Below are 22,085 nucleotides of genomic sequence, written 5' to 3'. Positions count from 1 at the left end.
AAAATAATCTTAAATTAATAAAAATAAAATCTATTTATATTCGATTTACTAGAACAATATAAGTCAAATTAAAAAACCAGCAGATTTAAACAGGTCGACTACAAACGTTTCTAAAGTTGTTGAACGATTGTCAGAAAGCACAACAACTAAACTTAAAAATGCGTTGTTTACATTTAACCACGTGTGCAGGCAGGAACCATATGTATTTGCTTTCCTGTACGAGTATAGTAAAAACACGCTTCACTGCTGGTTATCAGTTTAAACTTTAACCATATTAAAATGATGTGCGCGTCTAGCCAGCAGCTATTATCTTATATATCACGTAATTCACAAAAGCATGTATTAACACTTGTTAAACTCACAGACTTTAATCATGACAAAATCGAATGACGCTTTTTAAAAAAAATTGCGTAATATCACGTATAGGAAATCGCTAGTGAACCTAATTAATCACCCTAAAACGCCGTCGAATACAAACATATTTTAACAATTTTGTGTTTTTAATGTTAAAAACCTGCATGTTTACAAAACTAAGAAAAGAATTACTCTCCTGTAACACTATTGAAACAGTTTATCCCTATTACTATGAAAACAAATGTATTTATAACCTTTCCTATAATAAAACATCACTCTAACTTTGTTAAGTATCAAATTTATTTACAAACAGCGATTGGGAATCTTTCGGTTTGGACTTTTATTAAATAGTATTTACCAATAACGTTTTGGTTTTAGTACAATTTAAAATTAATTGTTCACATTTCAATACGAGATTTTTCCTAGGGTGGGGGTGACATGTTTGTATTTGCCCCTAGTTGTTGATTTGCTTGTTGAGCTGCAGCTGCATTGGGGTTAAGAACCCCAGCCGAAAATCCTAACCCCATTCCTCGCTGTGAAAAATAGTTACCATTAATTAACAAGCTTTAGCTTATTGTTTGGCAGCACACCAACTAAAAAATCATGGCATGTTTTACAACAATAGAATTTGTACTAAAAATGTGATAATTTTACAAAAAAAAATTAATATACCTGAGTATGTGTTACAACTCTAGCCTGTTGGTATTGAATATCAAGGTTACTCATAAGTTCTTGTTGTTTTTTAACCACCTCATCATTTTCATCAACTTCCCGTTTCTACATTTTCAATTACATTTTTATTAAAAACGATTTCAACTTTTTACAAAAAAAAATGTTTCTTCGATTTGTATAAAAAAAATTGGAAATTACCTGATCAGTCTGCTTAATACCCATAAGCTTTGCAAATTTCTCATCAGATTCATTGCTACCCAGCGACATTTTACCCCATACAGTTCCACTAGCTTTTGCACCTTCAGTTTCTTCTGCCTTTTCCTCAGAATCTTCCTTTAGGTTTAAAAAAAAAAAAAAATAAAAAAAAAAAAAAACTAATGATAGGTTTGCAAGCCTTTTTTCGAGAAAAAATCTAAATACCTTCTTAGACCAAAGTTTTTTTCGTTTGGCCTCCTGTTGCGCATATTGAAGAGGGTTGACCACCATGGGATTATAATAAGAAGGAACAGTGATGCCAGTTTCAGCTTTAGCTTGCTGCTTTAAAGCTTTCATTTGCGCAGAAGCCTGTCAATACAAATCATTTAAATACACATCTTAAAATAAAATAAGTATTACAATTGAATATTTAAATAACTTACATGCTCACTGGTGTTGGAACTCTGAGAGACAACAGGCTGAGCAGAATTAACAATCATCTTTGCAGCTTGCTCAATGGCCACTTGAAAAAAGGATTTTTTAAAGATAATATTCTAAAGTAATAAGCATATCAAATAATAAACTATTTAAAATTATTACCTCTTAATTCTTCCCCTTGGAGATGTAGAAACCCTTTCTCAGCAATTATTTTAGCTTCTTCCTCTTTCTTTTGACGTGTGAGTTCTTTTGCTCTCTCCAACCTACGAGCTAATCGTTCTTGAGCATCCATGGCTTTATCAAAACCGAATCGGTAGGGTGAAGAAGAAGATGATCTCCTTTTTAAAACAAATTAAATAATATATAAATCTATCAAGGTTAAATAGAATATAAACAAACCGATGTTATGTTAAATTATTTAAGCAACCCATACAAATGCAAGTATTGTTTTTAGAAGCCAATCCGTAAAAATAACTAGAAACTTTACTGTAGAATTATATACTTTAGATGACACAAAAATATTTTTCAAAAACCTATAAATTAACTTTAAAAACATCTTGATTTTAAAAATCAATTTCGAATTACAAACCTTGCAGATCTTTTTCTTCTTGAAGTAGATCTTGATTTTCTTCTCGATGATCTTTTTCTTGATCGTGATCTTCGCTTCCGAGAACGGGACCTTGATCGTCGGTGGCGTCTTCTGGAACTCGATCTACGCTTTCTTGATCTAGATCGTGATCTTCGCTTCTGACTTCTTGATCTAGATCGCCGCTTCTTGCTCCTGGATGTTGATCTTTTTTCACGTGCAGAGGAGCTTTTCTTTTGACTTCGAGATCGTGATCTTTGTTTTTCATTTTTGTCTTGCGGAGACCTAATTTTTTTAAAATTAAATATTAATTAGCAATAGATAACACTAACACATATTTTGTTAACACTTTAGCAACAAAGTTGTTTTACATTTCTTTATTTTGGTGGCATATAATTTAAATGAAATAAATAGTTAATATATACCCTTCTTTAACTTCTTCTTCCTTACTCGCCTCATTTTTTTCAACAGATTTTGATTTTGACCTTAAAATAAGAGCCTTAATAAAACCACAACTTGACTCTTAAAAAAATGATTAATAATATTCTTCAAAAACATCCAAAAAATTATAAATAACAAAACAACAGCAAGGTAATACCTTTTTTTAAAATTTTTTTCCCCTTCTGAATTCAAATCTGATTTTGGAGATCTCGATCTAAAATTAAATCCATTTTTAATTACTTTTTTACCAAAATCTGTGCAGTATATACATTTACATTTTTGCAAATAATGTTTCTAGTTAACACTTGTTATTTTAAATAAAAACTTAAATCTAACCTGGATTTATGTTTTTTATGGGATCGTTCAGAATCCCGCCTTCGACTTTTTCTTGGCGAACGATGTCTTGATCTACTTCGTCTTCTTCTATCTTCCCTACTTTTATTTTCCCGACGCCTTCGAGGACTTCTACTATAACGTCTTCTTCTTGGCGATCGAGATCTAAAAAAAGTTTAAAAAATGTTATGTGGGTATGCTCTTTATGTGGGTTGATAAAAACAATAAATAAAGTAACATTATTTCACTCTATATATTTTAAATTAATTGGTTGTAGTTAAAAAAATTAATTTAAAAAAATTCCAGAAAATACTTTTTGGTATTTACCGAGATCTAGAGTGGCGTCTTCGATCATGTTTTTTTGAACGTTTTTTATCACCATCCTCATATTTTCTATCAGTGCTACGCCTGTGTTAGTAAAAAATGTTTAAACAAAAGCAGTAAAATAAGAGTTTACTAAAATACACATAGATATTAATATTTACAAAATACAGAAATTGATCTTTTTTTAAAAAAGCTTACTTTCTGTAGTTATCCCTGTTCACTTTTTTAAGCTTTGGTCTTTCAACGCTACTATCTTTGTCTTCATTCTAAAAAGTTTAAACAATCAGGATTAAGATATTTTTAATTTAAACAAGTAAATTCAAAAATCTTAAACACTTTTTCACAGTTAGATTTTATTTAAAAATAAATTATGCTTCTAGATTGAAAAAAATCTTATCAGAAAAAACAAACACCTCGATGATTTTGTCACCATTTCCAATCGATTTAGATTTCTCCCCATCCCCATTACTCTCAGCATCCGACTCATCTTTAGTCTTTATTGTTTGATCATGTACAAGGAATGAAGTGATTAATACATAAAAAAATAAAATAAAAAAAAAAACAATTTCAGATTTAATTTTAGCACTTTGAAACATGGATATATTTAGTTTTTAAGCACTTACCCATTCCAGACTTTAAGTGAATTTATTTATAAGTTAAAATTTCAACTAATTGTATTATTAGCAATACAGCTTTTCAACATATTTAAAATCAAAAAGCAAAGCAATCTTAAAAATTATACATAATTGTTTAAATTCACAAAAAGTCTGATTGCGAAAAAATTGAAGAGCTTTGACAGATGTGAAGTAAGAGAATAACACATTTGAGCAGAAGTTAAAACTTCACCTGGGCAAAACACACATCAGCTAGTCTTGTCATATGCAGAAGTCGCAGAGATGGGACGACATCAATAACTTTTTAATTCATTTACACAATACACAGTTACTTTTAGTATAGTACACTTAGCTTTATTTATAAAACCTCATACCACTTGAATTACCCAACAAAGAATGGGCTGTCAAACTTTTATTTACTAAATTTAACCATAATGCAATCAATATATAAAAAATTTGATTAGCATTTTATTAGTTTTATAAAATTATTTCATAATGAAAAACAAGGCTTACTAATGTTAAAATTATCAAATGAAAAAGGTTTTGTTAGTAATGTACATTACCAAAGTTTCATTTTCCTTCATTTTGTTGTCTACCATAACTTCTGAAAATTTAAAGAAAAATTAGAAACAAAAATATTTGGCCTTACAGCCTTAGCTTATGCGTTTAGAATTTCAAAAATAAAAAGTTGAATAAAAAATAGTCTGTAAAATTACATTATTTGTTTATACCTTTAGCATTTCCTTCGTCGTCACTAGACATAACGCTATTACGTCGAAATTCCTAACTTCTTCGAAAAACTATTTTTGTGCTCATGCAAAACTAAACGTAGAAATAAAAAATTGAAAAGTACGAAAATGGAGAAATAAAAAATGGTTGAACATAAAAAAATAAAATGTAACGCATAATTTAAGGGTTTTTCAGCATTTTCTTTTTAATTTAAAAATCGTTTTTTTTATATATATTTAAATTGATTAAATATAAAACAGCTAATTTTATCAATTCGCTTAACACTGTTCGTTAATAAAATGGCGTACAAAATCTTACGCAAAAACGCTAGCTAGTAATACCGGGTTTTCTCATTTTTTCCTTACTTTTATTTATTAGAAGTTTGTTAAATGTATAATTAACAAAAGATAGAACACTATTGAACAACTAATTTAATATTAACAAATTTTGCCCTATTTATGCTGTGTTTTTAATTTAAACATTATCATCTGAATGCAAATTTATACGTTTCACTTTTAAATTTACTATTTGATTCTAAACAGCAAAATATTAAATGATCTATTTGTATAACTTAATCTTATAATCATTACATAATTTTACTGACCCTTTTATAACTTAATTTGAAAAATCTTGTACTTTTTAACAAGAAAACCTAAGCAACCAAGGTTAACCTGAATATTACAATCACAACTTTAATGTAAAAAATGTTATATTGAAGAGCCAATAATTAACAAAACACACATAAAAATACTAACGAAATAAAAAGAACAAAAACAATTAAAGTTAATAATTATTTTCTTTTCGACTCTGCAGAATCTCCAGTAGAACTACTACTAGATGTTGCACAAAAATCTAAACTTTCTCCACTCATTAAATTACTTGGTGGGTGTAAGAGAATTGCATTTCCAGATGTCTCAAAAGAAGTTGCAAGTGTGCCTAGCAGGTAGCCAAGAAAAGCAGAAGTGGACATAAGAATTCCTCGCATCCATGGATGTCTGATAAAGGAAAATCTTGGAGACCACAGTAAATCGAAGATCACAATAAAACATCCTATTAATCCAGCTATAACTGTATACTTTTTAATTTTTTTTCTTTTTTTGTTTTGCTGATTGTCTGCCAACTCCTGACATTCATCAAGGGCATGTTTTAAAACTAAATCACTGGGACATGCCTCTAAACCTGCCTCATATGACTTTATGGCTAATTTGTACATCTTTGCACCTGCTTCTGCCTGACCTTTTCTATAATAACCCTTTGCCCAATCTGGTATTAACTTGATTGTTGTTTCTGCATCTTTCAAGGCAAAAAAATATTGCTCCAAGTTAAGAAATGCCAATGAACGATTGCTGTACAAAACTGGATTTGCAGGATCCAATGCTATACCCTCAGAATATTCAGCAATTGCTTCAACATAGTCTCCTTCCTTCATTAACAAGTTTGCCCTGGCCTTTCTCGTAGCAGCTTCATTAATATCCCCCATTATAATTTTTTTTAAATACTATCAAACCTTAGAATCTACAATTTAAACAAATTTTGCATATTAAAATTTTGCATACAAATTTTGCATATTAATACAAATGCAGCATCACATTTTACCAAAAAAACAAACATGTCAAAAACTGGCATATACATTTTAAATACTATAATATTATATCCTATGATTCTTGGATTATTACCAAGTTATTATTTGCTACACCACTATTTAACTAAACATCAATAATGAAATTAATTTTGGCTATATGCTTAAAAAGTCTATGTTTGGGTTTTAATTTCCTTTATTGTAGAACCCATTGACTTTGGGTCAAAATCTAACACATGCCAGTCTTCAATTTTAGTTAAATTTCTAGCACCATGTTTTGTATAAAAGTTTGCTTCATTTTCATTGAATGAAAAAACTCTTAATTTAACACAATGATGTTCAACAACTCTTTGGCAAATATGAGCAAAGAGTGATTTTTTCATTTCTAATTTATGATTGCTCTCTTCTACAAACATTTTCTCTAAAAAGGCTGAACGGCCATTCCATGTCGAGTAGATGTAAAAAAAGATTGCAAACCCAACAATATCAGCATTCTTGTTTTCAACAATTGAACAATAATAACTTGGTTTGGGACCAAACGCATTTTCTTTTAATTTTTCTGGAGTGACCTTTAATTCCTTTAAATCATCTTCAAGCTGAGCTGAACTTCTAATTAAATCACAGAGTTTATTGCAATCACCACTTTTTAAATTTCGTATGTTGTATTCCATTTTAAATATACTAGCCAAATTTTTTTATAAACGTAAAAGCAATACGTAATCTCTAAACATGCGCTAGCGGGAAAAAGTAAATAAACTCAATCCAGCGTTGCCAGAAGTGTCTGTAAACAATCATGGTTGTTTGTTTTTGATTAACAAATTTTAACATTTTTTTGCGATCTCTGAACAAAAATCCGACAGTATTAATATGTAGAATTACCGCGACAAGTAAGAAAAATTTCTGTGAACTGTTTTTTTCTTCTGCACTGGATTTGAGGTTGACACCTGTAAATTACTTGCGTTTTATTTTAATTAGTCTGTTACTGCTAAAATATAATAACTGTTAAAAACCTACAAAATGAAGTAATATTTGTAACGTTTCTGCTATCTTTAACACGCGCGATTTAGTATCTTAACCCTATGCGAGCTGCCACATCCTAATATTTAAAAAAAAATACAAATTCTAAATAGTCCGGTGAATATCTTTAAAAATGTTTGGCGGCAATTTCAATTAACGACTGTTAATTTTTTTATTAGGTGCATGTTTATTAGTAAAAGGCAATACGTACATATATGTTATGGGTTACATTTACAAATAATTATTTACATGTTTTTTTATGTTTTTATGTATACACGCAATAATATACAGTAAGATTACATGCTATGATGCTAACTACACAATTTGCAATAAATGAATTATTTACATACAAATGTTACGCATGTTTTTTTATGTACGAGTAATAGAACTTACACAATTAAACATAAAATCAACATCAAAAAATTGACACAAACATTAAAGCTTGTGAAATTACACTTTTAAATGTTTCATCATTTTAAAAAAAAAAGCAAAAAAACAAACGCAAAAATAAACCCAAGTTAAGGGTGATTTGACATTAAAAATAAATGTAACCCATTAAAAGGCCACATGGTGGCTACAAAAAAGAATTTTACTAACTCCATTATGATATTTTTAAAATAGGGTCCAACTAAGGCTTTAAAATAACTTATAAAAAAATAAACTTTAATTATTTTTAATTTATAAAAATGAAAAGGGGCAAATTTATACAAAAATCTTCTGAGCCACCATGCGACCTTTTCAAGACATATACGTACGAATTGCCTTCTCAATTTTACGCCTACACATTGGACACTTGCTTAAAGCCTCGGCGCACTCAACACAACAACACAAGTGCCCACAAGGAACAAAAACAACATCAGCAATTCTATCAATGCATATTTTGCATCTTCTTTCTTCCTGTAATTCCCTTATCCTGGCCTCCATAGAAGGACTAGCTGCTTAAAAAATTATTAAGTGATGTGCCCCAAAATTTTTGCCAATCAAGTTAGAATTAACAATTATAAGTACAGCACGATGGTTTTATTTAATCTTATACCGAATCTACAACTTACTTCCTGTAAATGACGTAATTTCTTGATCCATTGGTTCACCCGATCCACCAGAATGTTCACCTGAAAAGTTCCCTGCAAATTACAATCAAATGAAAATAAGTTTCGAGAAGTAAGTTTAATGGGCATTTAACGAAAATTTTAGTTTGTGTAAACACTATTAATTAATTAAATAATTTCAAAAACAAACATGTTTAACGATTTATTAAATAATAATGACAATAAAATTACCTTCACGAACTTGTACTTGGGCTGACGATGACCCAACCACCATTTTCGATTCAGTATTACCTTCTAGAAACCCCAAAAACACATTTTTTGTCTTTTATTTAAAAAAATTAAAACTTAGTGGCAATATAAGGCATTAGTTTATCAAGAAGATATTGTGATAAAGTTAATCAAATTTTCTACCTTCCCCATCTAAGGAATCTTCACTATCAGATAAATTTCCAGAATGACTTGTTATAATATCCACTAACTCAGAAACAGAAGAAAACATATCAGCATTTTGTAACCTTCTGTAATGACAAATTTCAATATATTTATAATTTTATTGTCTTTCTCTTGCTTCAACTTTTAGTAAATTTTTTATTTAATGTAAAATAAAATTAAAGATCCAGTTTAAAAATTAGTAATATGTACATGTATGCCATTTCTTTTTATCAATTAGATTTTATTTTACTTTAATCTTTCGTATTACATTATATTTTTTGACCAAACCTTTTAACAATTTTTCTTATCAGTTTTGAATCAAATCCCATTTCAATTGCACTTTTGACAATGTCAGATTTCATCGCATTTTTCAGCTTTTTTAGTTCTTCAATTCTAACAGCCTAAAAAAAAGTAGAGTACAATGTATTTTTAAAACCTGTTTATTAAAAATTTAAATCGAACATAGTTTTGTAGTTTTTAAAAAAACAATTAAATTAAATAAATATATCTTTTGGTTCATGTTTATTAAAATAATGGAAGTCATGTTGTGACAACTTGAATAGTAAATAATTTATAAATAAAATCGTGAATGTTATTTATAAATAAAAAAATGCCTTTGGATCAATAATAGGTGGGGGTGGGGATGAATTTCTTGTGTTATTTGATCCAAATGAAATCTGAACACTTTGCCTCGTATTCGAGGTTTCATCTGCCCCACGCAAAACAGGCCGGGGCAAATTCGGGTAGAGTGCAACCATGCGTGAAACATAATCATGCCCCTTTCGTTGAAGCAAAAATTCACAGCTAAGGATATTAAAATTTAGAAATAAGTGAAAAAGTTCGAAACACTCAGTTATAGAAAATTATTAATAATTAAAAATATTACTAAAGATTTTTTTTTTATCCAAATACATCAAATTAGGCAAAATTAGAATAGCTTCGTAAGCAAAACTAATCACTTAACACTTTTTTTTTTAACTATTATATCAAATTAACAACAACGTCTTAATTTTCACAAAAATTACTTGGGAAACCATTTTGCATGCTCTGTCCATGGTTCATCATCAGGATCCCAGTTCTGAAGTCCCCCATTACAGTACCAGCATTTTACACGATCTCTATCACCTAAAAATGTTTTCGAAAAGTTATATATTGTTTGGTAATTTTTGGTAACGCAAGTTTTAATATTATAAACTAGTATCTGATATCTATACAAAAGTATATCTAAGTCAATCAAAATTAACATTTTATAAAGATGTTTAATAAAACAAATTCTAATTTAATAAACGCACCAAGGAAAAAAAAGCCTGCTTTGGCAATTTGTTGGGGAGTGGCATGGACTTGATTGGAAGGCCATCGATCATCAAAAGTCTCAAGTCTTGATTCTTCATTTCTCATGTGAGGACTTACTGGAAACAAACATGGAAACATCTCTCGCAAATCTCTCTGAAAAATATTAAAATGCATTTTTTTAAAACTTTTTTAGTACACACAAACTCATATGTAGTACATTTAAAGGTATATAGTTTTACCCTAATTGGAACATACAGAAAAATCTTACTTTAGTACAAATTTATCATTAAACTAAATATAAATGTTTAAGGTCGAGAAAATACAGCTAACAGAATTTTTTTAAGTTATTTAGTAACCAGTTCAGCATCGGTAGGATCAGGTGGTTCTTGTGTTTGTTGTTGCAAGTAAGTTGCTCGTTCTTCTGTGCTTAGTGGAATGTTGTTACGATCTCCTTCATGAACTAAGCTATTTTACAAAAAACAAAAATATTAATAAAAGGTCAATCAACTTTATGTCAAACACATAATGTTTGTGAACATAGTTGCTAAGCCTCAAAGCTATTTTTGGCAAATAATACCAAAATGGAGGCAGTTTATTTACAAAATATTTTTAATCAATAAAACCTGCAATGTGGGAAATGGCGTCTATGTTCAATTTCAACATTATCTCCAAAGTTCCAATTTCTGAGAACTCCCCCACAAGAGAAACACTGAACCCTGTCCAGATTTCCCAAGTAAAAGAAACCATACTGAGCAAGATGGCCAGGAAACACAGTTCTTGGGTGGCTTGGCCAAGTTTCAAAAGTTCGACTAAAACAAAACAACAACATTTTCTATAACCTAAATAGTCCAGATGCTTAGGTAAAATCAAATTAAATATTTAGGAGTATTTACAAAAGAAGTTTACAATTTATCAGTATTAATATTTATGTTAGTGTACTATTACCAATCTAATTAGCAAACAGACCTAAAACTATGTGTGATTAAACCTAGCGAAATAAAAAACTTTTTAGAAACTGTCATTTAGAAAACAAAAATTAATGTTGCAAATGACCTTAAAAATGAAATTAAAATTGTATTTAATTTAAAATAGTGCACTATTTTGCATTTACAACATACATAAAAATGACTGCAATTATGTTTTCTTTTCGAAAATTCAAAATTTTCAGATTTACACAATTATTATTTTAGGTTTGACAATAACTAAACAAATTTTGTGAATTAACCAGTATACGAACTAAGGATTTTTTTGTACAGTCTTATTATTCAGTCATTCATTGCAGTATAATGCACTTCTTAAAGTTAGTTCGAGGGTTTTATAATTATTTTTTGTGTAGAAGTAACAGCCTCACCAACTACTTTATCATGTCAATTTGTTTTTTCTTCTTTCTTGAATATTTTATTAATTTCCTCTAATATTTCGCATTTTATGTTATAAATTGTGTCGAATTTCCAATCTTGAGGTTAAAATTTCCATAATAAATAAAATCGTTTTTTTAAATTTGTAGCATGTATGAACACTTCGAAGCAAGAATATTAATTGCATGATTTTCAGTTATCCAAAAATTAAATGTTTTTCGTTGTATTGATTTTCTCTCATTCTATTTTAGTGATTGTTCTGGTAGTTGCTGTGTAAATACTAAAATAATCAATTTTTATAAAATTTGATTAAGGACAATCAGGTAATTAAATTTAGAAAGAAAATTATTTGTTTTATGTAAAAAACGATTTGAAAAAACTAAAATGTTATAAGACACAAATATAGACAGATGTAAAAATATATAAATAGCGAACGTAAAAAAATTAAGATAAAATATTTCATTATGAATTAATTTAAAATATATTTTGACTATGAATTTCATGTGCATCAACTTTAAGTATATATATATATGTATGTTTATACAAACAAAAGCTATGAATATTTCTGCAAGCTTAAATACACCACAAAAAAATTATACTGTTGCAAAATATATTGTCTTTTAAAGGATGATTAAGTTTAAAATTGTTCCAATTGCATAGTTGTTTCAAATTAACCCATTTCCCCTTTTGGATCTTTTTCTTATTGTGTTTATACTTCGGATTCTTTTTTCTATTGTGTTAACAATTATATACTGGTATTTCTTATGCCTAGTTTTACACCATCATATATTTCGAAAACAAACCTTAGTTGCCAACCAAATTTTTATTATGGCTTTTTTAAATAATAAGAAATTTGAATTATTTTTTAAATTGAAATATTACTTCTAACGTATTAAAAGTTAATAGTTAAACCTTTTTGTTGTTGAATGTTTCACTACATTTAAAATTAATTTGTGTAGTTTCATATATCTACCCAACGTAGTTTGCTTTATATTAATAATTCTTTTTCTGCAATATAGTGTTATTACTATTTTTTGCAATGAAATGAATTGTGTATAAATTATTTAAAATTTGAAAACCTAAACTTACAGTCTGAGTTAAAAAGGAATTTTTTTTAATCTAAACTGGTGGCAAGACATACTTTTTTGAAGGTTGCGGGTTTTACTACTGCATTAATAATTTAGTTCTTTAGGGAACTTAACATAACAGAATCAAACATTTGTTTCGTTCAATACTTTAGCGAATGGTAAAAAATTAATAAATTTTCAACAAATAATTAATCTAAATTTTAAATAAATTTTTTTAGTTTTATGTGTATAACAAATTCTTTTTTAAATTTTCTATTAATATCTTTTGTAAAATCTTAAGTCAAAAAAACTTATCACATTAAATATTAATGTAACCTAAGCCTAAGCTTTAAAAAAATAAGCATGTATTTTTGTTTAAAAAAATTGTCTTTCCACAAAAATGATAACATAAAGTAATATTAAAAAATTATTCTTTTTCGTGATAAACTATCCTTTAAATTAAATAAGATAAAATTTCTTATCAAGTAACTATCACATTAAACATACAAAATACTTACAGCCTATCAGACTCTTTACGAAGGTCAAGACTTAAAACCAAATGTTCATGATGAGCTGAAGGCATAGTTGCAAAATCGATTCTCTAAAACAAATAAATTACGATAACAAACTTATGAAATAATAGTTATTAACCCTTACCACAGTTGTGTGAATGTTAATAATAAACAACTATTGTTTTATTAAATAGAAAATGATGTCAAATATGGTAGTTGTTCTAGAGTTAGTTTTGTATAAAAAATCTTTTCAAAATTATTTTTTTTAACAATTTAACAACTTGGTATTGGCGAATTTGTTGACTTGGTGTAACTGGTCTTGCCGTTTGCATCGGTATGTTCGTTCCCGCTTAAATAACAAAAGTTTTATTACAATACTTTGTTTTTAAAAAAAAAACATATTTTAAAAATCAACTTTTTTTATATGCTTAAGATATACAAAATAACAGATTTTTAGAGTGTTTTTACTCACGTTGTTGGAAAAGAGATCCAGCTGGTACATTTGGACGAATATTCGGGACCGCTGTTGCCGTACCAGTACTAACATTGTTGGCCTTAAAAAATAAAAAAAAAAATATTAGTTAAACATGACTATTACGTAACACATACAAATTAAAACAATAAAAATTTAACAGAGTCTGATTTTTGTATTTTAGCCAAAAAGAAAGTCAAGCCAAGTTTTGTGATATATTTATTAAAATGAAACTAAAAAAATTAATTTATTAACCTGTTGAGTTTCCATTTCACCAGAACTTCCACTGGCACTACCACCGTCTCTATTACGACCACCAGTTCTTTTCATTCTTGATAATAAACTCACTAAAGAAAATATTTTTTATGCAATATTACCTATTTTTGTAACATGTTTTTTATTATAACTTTACGAACAATCTTAATCTTTTTTTTGTAATTCAACTTACACTATAGCTTTAAAAAATATAACAATTTTATTTTACTGATGGGTTTATTTCCACAGTCTTCTCCTTTCATAAATTCACAATCTTTCCGATGCCACCGCGGTAAATTTGGGTCATCCCCAACTGTCCAGTTTTCAACACACAAACCACAACTATATTCAATTTAAAATTTAGTGTTACTGACTAAAAAATTGATATTTCTTCGGCTTTGACTTATGCTAGTAATAAAGCCGACAGTTCCGGAAAAAATGTTTCACAAAATGTCTTCAATAAAAATTATAACTCTTGAAAATGATTAGTTTTATAATCTACTGATGAACATTTTGTGTTGACAGAAGTACCAAAATTAAACTCAGAATTTCAAGTCAGGAGTTGCCTGATAAAGTTTAAAAAAGGTAATATGAGAATGCTTAAAAAATTCAATATTTTACATATTTTGACTTAAAATTTGGATAACATTTTCACAATAGACAGATAACAATTAATACCAAAAACATTTGACTCTATCCTTGTATCCAGTGTAAAGAAATCCCAGACTAGCAAGTTGACGTGGTTTAACTGGTGAATTGTTTGGGTATTTCATGTAGGTACTTAATCTGTAAGCTTCAAGTGTTGGGTCTCCTGGTGGAATATAGACACTTCGTTGTCCTGGTGGATCTCGGGGTCTGTTTAAAGTATATTTTTATTTTTTTTTTGTAGTCTTACATATACAAAAGGACTGATAACATTAAGTTAACCGTACAACAACAACAACATTTACCAAAAATGGTGTACATTTGTTAGGAAAAGTGTTTTTTGTTGTTGTTGTTGGACATGATTATTTTATATACCAAGTGTAAGACTACTTTCGAATTAAATACTTGTATAAAAAAAATTGAAAACCTGTCATATATGTGTCCATCTGCAACAGCAACTTCCACCTGCTATTAAACAAAAAGATCCCTATTGTGCTAATTATCAAAATCTACCAACATTATGAGCTTTAAAAAAACAAAAATGAATTACCACAGTTACATTAAATGCCTTCCGCATCCCACGCAAATCAATCTCCAAAGGATTTGTTTTGTAAGATTTAATTTTATTTGCCAACTCATACTCTCCGAGAAGTTGTGCACAACTTATAAGATAAGATTTATCTGTTTCTTCATCAATATAATCTAAGATTAAAAATCAGTTTAAAGTCAAAACTCATATATATATATATTATAATATATATATATATATTGATAAACTAAATCTACATCTTTACTTTTAACATTCCTTTTATACAGAAAAAATGTATTTAAACCTTATTAAATAATATATATAACAATGATAAAATTATGTAAAATGACATACTAACCAACAAAATTGTTTAAAACTGATGTTATAATATTTAGTTTAGAGATGTGGAGAGAAGTAAGATTTTTTTCTGTCATAGAATTGATAAAAACTCGATTTTCTTTTTTTAAAAAAAAGCAGGTAATTTTAAAAATACATGTGTTTTGTTTAATATTTTTTGGGTTAAACAGTTCCTTAAATTCCTTAAGGCTTAAAATATTAACAACAAAGCATGTAGATAGAACCTCGTTCTTTTGTTTTTTAAATGCTTCTTTACATATTTCTTCCAGAACATTAAAAAACAGTTGTTTGACTATCAAAAAGTCATCGTCTTGTTCTTGCATTACGTTTATAAAAACATCATAACAATTATATATTATATCCACAATTCCCTTTTGTACATTACGACACCCACAGCAAGTGTTGTTAAGAATATGAGTAATTGCACATTCAAATCTCATTTTTATGTTTTCCAAAAGTTTATTGAACTCCTCTTTTTTCATTTTCGAGTCTTTATGTACCACAGTGTAAATATTGGCAGTGGCCATTCTGTAAAACTTTTTACAATAATAAAAGAAATAAATATGGGCAGGTTAACTTCACAATCAGACAATCTAAACTGCTAAACGTTGAGTAACATTTGTTACTCTGACACCATTATGAGTTGTACCGCCGGGGTGTTGGTTGCATAGTTGTTAAATAATTTGACTAATGATCTGTTAACAATTTACTATTACTACTACATAAAGTAAAGTCCTTGATTTAATTCCCATTGCCCCAGTTGTAACACTTACACTATGCGCAGTTTGGCGGGCCTGTCATCCAGTCTGGAAAGTAGGGCAGTTTTCGACGAGATCTCGTGCGTGCAAGCGTAAAAAATGGCGTGACCGCGCGTGCACGAGTACTACGATTTTTTCGGTCTACGCGTTCACGCGTGATTTATGTTGGCGTGCTTTACTTAAATCTGGCTTAAATATACAAAGCGTCAGCATTGCGCGTGCACAATTTTTTTTAAAAACCAGGCGTGCAAAACGTTAATTTCGGGCGTGCATTTTTTTCACCAAAAAAAATCTCGTGCGTGCACGCTGCCCTACTTTCCAGACTGGTCTGTCATTCTGTTAAGCAGTTAAGCAACGAAATAATCTGACAGTTGCCAATCAATGGCATGTTAATTATGATTAGGAGTGATGATCATTTATATATTTAAAACAAAATGTTTTTTTTTGTAGCAGAAACATTACCATACTATACAAACATACTGCTAGTAGACTGCATAAAAAATAGGTTTTAACAATTTTTGGCACGTCAACTTTTTGAATTTAAACGGGTAATAAAAAAAGGGGGGGAAATGACGCGGTAAAAACGGTACCTTGGTTTAAATAAAATAGTTTTCCGGTAACATTTACATAACAATTATAAATGCACTAATAAAATGTTACAAAAAATATTTTTACAAAATTTAAATCATGTGGTTTACGAAAAGGCGCTTCTACGGGCAAGACAGGTCAGATGGTATAAAAATACAATTATTTTTTAGTGCTTTCCTAAAAAAGAAAACGTAGAGTTGTGTTTTAATTATATTTACATACGCAAAAATGTAAAGGATAAAAGCAAATTGTATCAAAAAACAAAAAGACACGTTACATGCCACCATTAGTTTTACATGACTTGTGTAGCGATTTATTAATTTTAATTTTTAAAAACTGTCCTTAGTTGTTGGATGATACAAGAATATAAAATTCTGGCTAAACCTTACGGAAATAAACTCTGAATTTAAGTAATGTCTAAATCCATGTTTATTATAGGCGTCCGTTCAGCAGAACGAAATTGCCTAACTGTTTTTAAAACGAACATTTGTACTTAATAAAAAGCAGAAAAAATCGTTGAAAAAATAATTCAATATCAGAAAAACGAGGTTAGAGTTCCCATGTGAAAAGAGTTGTTAAATAACCCGCAAATTCGATAAACAAGTTATAGTTAAAAGCATTGAAACTTATTATTTAAATAGGGAGGAAAAATACGCCAAAGCCTGACAGCAAATAAATAACAATTTCATTTTAAATCAACATCGAAAACTGTTTGTTTATAAAATTAAAAGTTAGCTTATGTGGATTTATCCAAAATAAGCTACATCAACCCAACTCAAAGTAGAGCCCGGGGTAATCAAAAATAAGAAAACACAACCGCTACTCCTTGATACGCACCTTAATTCTCACAAGCGTAAATTTGTAAATAAGCGTTTATTGTTTGATGACTGTATTTCTTGCACATTCGAACTTTCATGAGGTAGGTGATTGCGACGATCGACGATTAAAAGGGACTTGGCCTCTGTGGGCATTATAGACATATTGGCCTCGTTTGGGCACTTCGGAAAAATAATCGGCCTTCTGTGGGCATCAGACATGGGTGCGTCGATCATCGTCTTGAGTCGGCCATCGTTGGACAAAAGAAACTAGGTAGTTCGTGCAAGAAATGTACTTCATCTTGTTCACTTGACCCGCTTGGCAAAGAAAAATACGTAAAAAAATGCCGCGATGGTTTCTCTTCATCTGTCGTTTTTGTAGTTTGACTGTTAAAATTTAAAGCTGGCAATAACGTTTTCCCATTTAAAAATTGTTAATTGTCTGTTTTTATTCTAAAGTTTTGGCTGATAAACAAAAGCTGAAAACTTGCTTATCTCCGTTTGCGCGACTCCTCGGAAGGTGTTCATTTGGTTTGAGAACAGAAGCTACAAAATTCTGTTTAAATCCCAAAACCTTAATCACGTCGGGAAAATCATCATTTGTAGCGATTTATTAATTTTAATTTTTAATTAACATTCTTTAGTTGTTGAATGAAACAAGAATATAAAATTCTGGCTAAATCTTACGGAAATAAACTCTGAATTTAAGTAATATCTAAATCCATGTTTATTAAGTGGCGTCCGTTCAGCAGAACGAAATTGCCTAACTGTTTTTAAAACGAACATTTGTACTTAATAAAAAGCAGAAAAAATCGTTGAAAAAATAATTCAATACCAGAAAAACGAGGTTAGAGTTCCCATGTGAAAAGAGTTGTTAAATAACCCGCAAATTCGATAAACAAGTTATAGTTAAAAGCATTGAAACTTATGATTTAAATAGGGAGGAAAAATACGCCAAAGCCTGACAGCAAATAAATAACAATTTCATTTTAAATCAACATCGAAAACTGTTTGTTTATAAAATTAAAAGTTAGCTTATGTGGATTTATCCAAAATAAGCTACACTTGTAAATAAGTGCTATAGTTTTAGCAATGTAAATACGATTTTTCTGTAATAAGACCAACTGTATAAGCCAAAAAAACGACTGAAAGGTTACAAAGTAGAAGCAGCAGTATATTTGCAAATTTCGTTAGGGGTTCACGATTTGCTGATGTAATCGGGACTCAAGACTTTGCCTTTTTTAAGTATTGGAGAAAATAAGCTTCTTTTTTAAATATTTTGTTCTTTTTTGTAAGTCGTTCACAAACGAGAACATCGTCCTGTGTCAGTCACACTATTAGTAAAGTTGCAGCTTCCCAGAAAATTAAGAAACTTTTCTTTGTTGTTTTTTATTTGCATGTTGAGGTTCAAAAAGAAATAATCACATCCCTGTCCTTTCTTATCTTTGTATTTATGTTTTATTTTCAACACCATCGTCAGGTTGTTTACAGTTTGGTTTTGTCTCTATAAAGTAGAAAGGCTACACTACTTCGGTTTGTGTTTACATGTAAAGTAAATGTAATGTTTTTGTTGGTTATTAATTACAAGAAGATAAAAACAAATAAATTTTTCCCAATGCCATAATAGTAATGTTTGCAACGAATCCGCCATTTTCTTGTTAAGCTAAGTGTTATCTGTTTCTAATCACGTGTTTACACCTCAAGTCACGTGTTTACACCGTTATCTCTATCACGTGGACTGTATCACGTGATTTATTACTTAAACGTGTTGCAATGTATAATATGTGGTATTCGTGGTACAAGCTTGTGAACGGTCGTTTGCAAACCTTTTCGCAATAAAATACTATAAGATTAAAAACGGCTTTCATACAAAAGACTATCAGGCAAATAAACGTTACATTGGAGGTTCTGTCGAGATCAAATCTTTTGAAGCCACAGCGAATTTATAGAAAAGTTGCAGAACGAAAAAAACAACTGTTAAACTAACACTTGTTGAATATATATAAAAATTATCTAAAAAATGAACAATTATTTTAAATTATCGTTGTCGATCGAAATCAAGATCGTAGTCGAACAAGAACTACGAGCGATTAAAAGGGAACTAGCCTCTCTGAAAAAAAGAATTGAGCTTGAGAACGGTGTGTCAATCACCGCAGAGCTTAACAGCAACCAAGCGCTAGAAAAATACACAGGTGACACCGACGTTGAGGAATATCTCATAAAGTTCAACCTCATAGCAAACGCCAACGGATGGGATGCCAGGGAAAGTGGCTACAGGCTTGCACTTTGTCTATATGGCAAGGCTGCAAGCATCGTTACAAAATTAGCCGAAAGTGATTGAACTTCGGTGACAGTTCTAACAGAAAAACTAATAAAACGTTTTTCTGCCCGAAAGTTGAACCGACTTAATGAGCTACATAGAAGAAAACGAGGAGTTAACGAATCTTTAGACGTACTTGCGAGTGACATATTAACTATGATTCAATATTCTCTTAAAGAAGAGGGGGTTCAAGATGACGAAATTTTTAATATGCGTTTAACATCAGTATTGAATAACAAAGATTCTATAAAAGAGAAAGTTGCTCGGGCCCAATTAGAGGACAAAAAAATACAGAAAGTAAAACGGAGACTGTGCTCTAAAAAAACGCATAATAAATCTTTTTCAAAATATGATGAACAGCTGTCATCGTTGGTGGTTGAAAATAATATTCTTTTTCGAAAATGGGAGTCGTCTTCCGGGTCTCAATTTCATTTACAAATAGTTGTGCCAACATCACTACAGCTAAACATTTAAAAAAAAGCACATCAAGGACATAGAGGCGTCATGTCAACGCTAAGGTTATTGCGAAAACGTTTTTATTGGATCTCAATAAAATCTGATGTTATTAAATATAATAAACAGTGTGTTGGTTGCAAGGAAAGGAAAAAAAGATCAACATAAAGTATTGCAGCCTTTATTCCCCGGAGAGACCGTTGTGCTTCGTGATAAAACTTAAGTTGCAAAATTTACATAAAGACTCTCGCTTAACTTTTGTTATTACGCAGAAGCTTAATGAATCTACCTATCGGATTAAAAAATCAAAGTGGCGAAACAAACCGATGGTAGTAAGCAGAGCTCGTTTACATAAACTCTGTTAATATATTTGCGTATTCGTTCTTTCCCTATATTATATTTTTTTCTTACTAGCGGGAGGGGAAGAGTGTAACGAATCCGCCATTTTCTTGTTAAGCTAAGTGTTATCTGTCCCTAATCACGTGTTTACACCTCAAGTCACGTGTTTACACCGTTATCTCTATCACGTGGACTGTATCACGTGATTTATTACTTAAACGTGTTGCAATGTATAATATGTGGTATTCGTGGTACAAGCTTGTGAACGATTGTTTGCAAACCTTTTCGCAATAAAATACTATTAGATTAAAACAGCTTTCATACAAAAGACTATCAGGAAAATAAACGTTACATGTTTTATGTCTACAAAGTTTCTATTTCAAAACAGCTTTGTGTAAAATATTAATTAAGCCTATAGTTAACAAAAAAATAATATTACTATTTACATGTTGTTTAAAATAATTGAGTACAATACGTCATGCTTTAAAAATAGCTATTACTTAGAGTAGTTTAGGTTAAGCATAGTAAAGAAATGCCATTTACGCTACAAAACCTTTTACTAACATTAAGAAAATTTTACCATACGTTTTATATGCACTTTGTTATATATAATTGCTGGAAATAATAATTTTGTTTAGTTGCTTTAAATTAGCATTTTTTAAATCATGAATTAAATTTTTCTTCACAAAATTACTAAATATTTCATTTATCATATTGTGTGAAAAATTTAAACGAAAATAATTTTTTACGCGAAACTCGTTTGGACGCGCTAGAAGCCGATAAGGGGCGTAGAACTCGGGTTGCAAACAATTGCCGCTTATTTTAATGTATTAGTTTATACTTATATCTAATATAAATTTTTTGCGAACCGTCTTTTTTGCCATACGATTGTGACGTGTTTACCAAGGTGGTATGCGATTTAAAAGGGCTAAATTGTTAAAACTTTAACAAAAAATAGAAGATATTTATTCTATTTAAAGTAACCGCAAAAAAAAATGTCGTAGCGACCCTTTTGTGTTAAAGTAAAATTACACGCATTTTTAAAAGCCACATACTTAATATCGGACTTTTAAAATGCGTGTTGTTTCACTTTCCACAGTAGGGCCGCTTTTTTAGTATTGGCATTAGCTTCAACAAACCAAATCTTTTGATTTTTTACATTATAATACTCACCTTTCTGTACTTCTTAATATAGTTCAGATATTCTTTTTTTTTAGATAAACTAGTTCCGTCCGTCCGTCTTTGGTCTACACTTTAAGTGTCGAAATATGGTCGCAACTCTCAACTAATACTTGCCTGTAATAATTTACCAGAGCACCACAAACGGTAGTTTTTTTTATTTGGTAGGGTATATATCGAACATACATATACCGTTTACTAAGCGCCATTACAATTAAAATATGATATTCCGAATTTTTTCCATTTCACAGCAATGTAACCCTTTTTTGGCGAAAAAACTTCTTTTTACACATGCCTGGTAGATAAAGGGTTAAAGTATACGAAATCGACAGGGAAATATTTTTTTGGGAATAACCAGGTTATTTTGTAAAATCGCCTCCCT

The 22,085-nt window shown here is 29.7% G+C and overlaps 4 protein-coding genes across 9 annotated transcripts; all 4 read right to left on the bottom strand.

Moving 5' to 3' along the window:
* Positions 1 to 645: 645 nt before the first annotated feature.
* On the bottom strand, positions 646 to 4,252 carry LOC145751282 (uncharacterized). Of its 2 annotated transcripts, XM_082567405.1 has the most exons (14): positions 4,190 to 4,252; positions 3,757 to 3,837; positions 3,542 to 3,609; positions 3,347 to 3,427; positions 3,023 to 3,184; positions 2,844 to 2,900; positions 2,671 to 2,730; positions 2,249 to 2,530; positions 1,822 to 1,997; positions 1,665 to 1,744; positions 1,447 to 1,590; positions 1,225 to 1,359; positions 1,027 to 1,131; positions 646 to 887 (listed from the first exon to the last, which is right to left on the bottom strand). In XM_082567405.1, the coding sequence occupies exons 1-14, from the start codon at positions 4,220 to 4,222 to the stop codon at positions 777 to 779; spliced, it is 1,575 nt and encodes a 524-aa protein (XP_082423531.1). In that variant the 5' UTR covers positions 4,223 to 4,252; the 3' UTR covers positions 646 to 776. The 2 variants fall into 2 exon arrangements, with proteins under 2 accessions (XP_082423531.1, XP_082423524.1); XM_082567398.1 differs by lacking the exon at positions 4,190 to 4,252 and having other exon boundaries at positions 3,757 to 3,940.
* On the bottom strand, positions 4,119 to 21,992 carry LOC145751252 (E3 ubiquitin-protein ligase XIAP-like). 5 transcript variants are annotated; one of them, XR_014283724.1, is made up of 22 exons: positions 21,698 to 21,992; positions 15,253 to 15,787; positions 14,916 to 15,067; positions 14,793 to 14,833; positions 14,399 to 14,575; positions 13,950 to 14,062; positions 13,721 to 13,812; positions 13,466 to 13,547; positions 13,275 to 13,342; positions 13,000 to 13,082; positions 10,680 to 10,865; positions 10,413 to 10,521; positions 10,056 to 10,209; positions 9,789 to 9,888; positions 9,378 to 9,567; positions 9,052 to 9,164; positions 8,743 to 8,849; positions 8,563 to 8,625; positions 8,335 to 8,406; positions 4,689 to 4,779; positions 4,521 to 4,561; positions 4,119 to 4,257 (listed from the first exon to the last, which is right to left on the bottom strand). XR_014283724.1 is itself a non-coding variant. In XM_082567383.1 (21 exons), exons 2-20 carry the CDS (start codon positions 15,776 to 15,778, stop codon positions 4,727 to 4,729), a joined length of 2,481 nt encoding a protein of 826 aa, XP_082423509.1. In that variant the 5' UTR covers positions 15,779 to 15,787; positions 21,698 to 21,992; the 3' UTR covers positions 4,424 to 4,561; positions 4,689 to 4,726. The 5 variants fall into 5 exon arrangements, 4 of the variants coding, with proteins under 4 accessions (XP_082423509.1, XP_082423487.1, XP_082423495.1 ...); XM_082567383.1 differs by lacking the exon at positions 4,119 to 4,257 and having other exon boundaries at positions 4,424 to 4,561; XM_082567361.1 differs by lacking the exons at positions 4,119 to 4,257; positions 4,521 to 4,561; positions 4,689 to 4,779 and adding an exon at positions 6,989 to 7,209.
* Positions 5,477 to 6,241, bottom strand: LOC145763678 (hsp70-Hsp90 organising protein-like). Its single transcript, XM_082575182.1, has one exon. The coding sequence runs from the start codon at positions 6,164 to 6,166 to the stop codon at positions 5,477 to 5,479; it is 690 nt and encodes a 229-aa protein (XP_082431308.1). The 5' UTR covers positions 6,167 to 6,241.
* Positions 6,258 to 6,936, bottom strand: LOC145751337 (thialysine N-epsilon-acetyltransferase-like). The gene has a single exon (XM_082567456.1). The coding sequence runs from the start codon at positions 6,934 to 6,936 to the stop codon at positions 6,439 to 6,441; it is 498 nt and encodes a 165-aa protein (XP_082423582.1). The 3' UTR covers positions 6,258 to 6,438.
* Positions 21,993 to 22,085: the final 93 nt, after the last annotated feature.

Source organism: Corella eumyota, chromosome 1 (genome assembly GCF_963082875.1).
Source record: "Corella eumyota chromosome 1, kaCorEumy4.1, whole genome shotgun sequence".
In the NCBI taxonomy this organism is placed as follows: Eukaryota; Metazoa; Chordata; class Ascidiacea; order Phlebobranchia; family Corellidae; genus Corella; species Corella eumyota.
This window is presented reverse-complemented; position numbering and strand designations above follow the sequence as displayed.